A 1948-nucleotide genomic window follows, 5' to 3' on the forward strand; every position below is an offset into this window, starting at 1 on the left:
GAACATATTTCATTTCTTGTTTTATTTTATTTGAAATATTCACACTCAATATGATAATTAAATAATAAGCAAGAATAGAAATAAAAACAAAAGATAAATAAATATAATAAAATAATATTTTTATTTATCATTTCATTGATTTATTTATAATATAAATATAAATGAAACAATACATTATTATAATAAATATAAAAATAAGAAAATATAAATAAAATAAGATAAATCAATTTATTATTTTATATTTCTTTATTCTTTCTTTATTTCTTATTTACAGAGCAGGGACGGGATTATTCTCCAATGATTAAAGAAGTATAGAAACCAGATCTATTGATACTTAATTGAGTTTCTCTATATTCATTTTATTTTATTTTGAATATACTTTTCTTCTAATTATTATTTTTCTTTATCTCTTATTTTGTTTTCTTTTATTTCTTTTTATTTTCTTTGTTAATGTTTTTTATTTCTTATTTGTGTTATCTATATTATCTTTCTGTTCACTCCATTTTATATTCTTATTCTTATTCTCTTTTAATCCCTTTTTCTATTCCTTTCTTATTATACATTTTGTTACTACTTTATCATTTATTTATATGTTCTTTAATATCTATATATTGTTTGTTTTTCTTTACAATTAGTAAACACATTGTTCAATACTAAGATAATATAATTTAATATCTGTTTTATATTTAAAAAATCTTATCTTTTTTTTAAATAAAGAAAGAGTGAAAAACTAAAAAGACAAAAAACAAAGAATGGACATTGTTAAAGAACAACAGAAAATAGAAGAAAGAATAAGACAAGAAGAAATTGATAGACAAATAAAAGTGCTAGAAAACGAACACCCTGAATTATTGGTTAAAGGAGATTTGGTGTTTGTTAAAGTTAAAATTAATGGAGTAGTAAAAGAAGCAATGATAGATTGTGGAGCACAAGAAACAGTAATATCAATTAAAGCATGTAAAGATTGTAATTTAGAAAAACAAATAGATTATAGAGTAAAAAAAATGTACCAAGGTGTAGGAAGAACACAAACAATAGGAGTTATTCATCTTGTTCCAATAATTATTGGAAATACTTATTGTATTACAACATTAAATGTACTTGGAGATGATTCCCCTCTTGACCATTTATTAATAGGGACAAATACACTTAAATCAATTGGTGCAGTTATAGACTTTTCTGAAAGTGTGTTAAGAATTAAAGATGATAAGATTAAATTTATGAGTAACACTGACGTTGACTATATTCTTCAGAAACCTTTTCACATTAGACAAATTCATGGTGATTCATCATTTAAGAAAACTAATCCCATCTTTAAACCCACATTACCTAATTTTGAAAATGCATGTCTTCCTCGATACCCAATTCCTCTTATTGAACAAGTTATGGTTGGTGGAAAAAGTGAAGAAGAAGCAAGTGAAATATTAGACAAGTCAGGAGGTGATATTACATTTAATCAAATAAAACTTTATTAATTTTTCTTTTCTTTTTTCAATAAAAAAATAATAAAATATAATAACAAGAAAAGTCAAAAAAACAAAATGATTAAAAGAAAAGAAGAGACAATAACATAAAAGAAAGAAGAAAGAAAGATAAAACAGGAAATGAATAATACAGGAGAAGGATGGGAAGATCAACTCTTTGAAGAGTATTTTGAAAATGAACTTAAAATGATGGAAAATATGAAAAATACTAATCCAGAAATAAAAGAAGATATTGATAGGTATCTTGAAATAGGATATATTACTAGAGATGATAATTGGATAGGAAGTGGAAGAAATGATGATATTGAAATTAAAGCAAGAATAGCAGCAATGGAACTTATCAGGTCTACTCTTATTTAATTCTTTTCTTTTTATTATTTTATTCTATTGATTTTATTTGTTTATTCTAAATTAAATATTATCTAATTTTAACATATTTATATTATAAATAAAATTACATAAAA

General features: G+C 22.4%; 1 protein-coding gene across 1 annotated transcript, besides 7 other annotated features; it reads left to right on the top strand.

Annotated features, from left to right (window-relative positions):
• The first annotated feature begins 3 nt into the window (after window positions 1-3).
• Window positions 4-146: a repeat region.
• Window positions 147-241: a microsatellite.
• A 112-nt stretch (window positions 242-353) lies between these two features.
• Window positions 354-446: a microsatellite.
• A 4-nt stretch (window positions 447-450) lies between these two features.
• On the top strand, window positions 451-1475 carry EDI_337130 (DNA-damage inducible protein ddi1, putative; the record flags this gene model as incomplete). Its single annotated transcript, XM_001736292.1, has 3 exons — window positions 451-613; window positions 739-966; window positions 988-1475. The coding sequence occupies 3 exons, from the start codon at window positions 451-453 to the stop codon at window positions 1473-1475; spliced, it is 879 nt and encodes a 292-aa protein (XP_001736344.1).
• Window positions 455-627: a microsatellite.
• Window positions 659-716: a sequence feature (AT_rich).
• A 22-nt stretch (window positions 1476-1497) lies between the features above and the next one.
• Window positions 1498-1625: a microsatellite.
• Window positions 1626-1834: 209 nt separating this feature from the next.
• Window positions 1835-1931: a microsatellite.
• Between the last annotated feature and the right edge of the window lie 17 nt (window positions 1932-1948).

The sequence above is a fragment of the Entamoeba dispar genome, genomic scaffold, assembly GCF_000209125.1.
Source record: "Entamoeba dispar SAW760 scf_1105229459703 genomic scaffold, whole genome shotgun sequence".
NCBI classification, from domain to species: Eukaryota; Evosea; order Mastigamoebida; family Endamoebidae; genus Entamoeba; species Entamoeba dispar.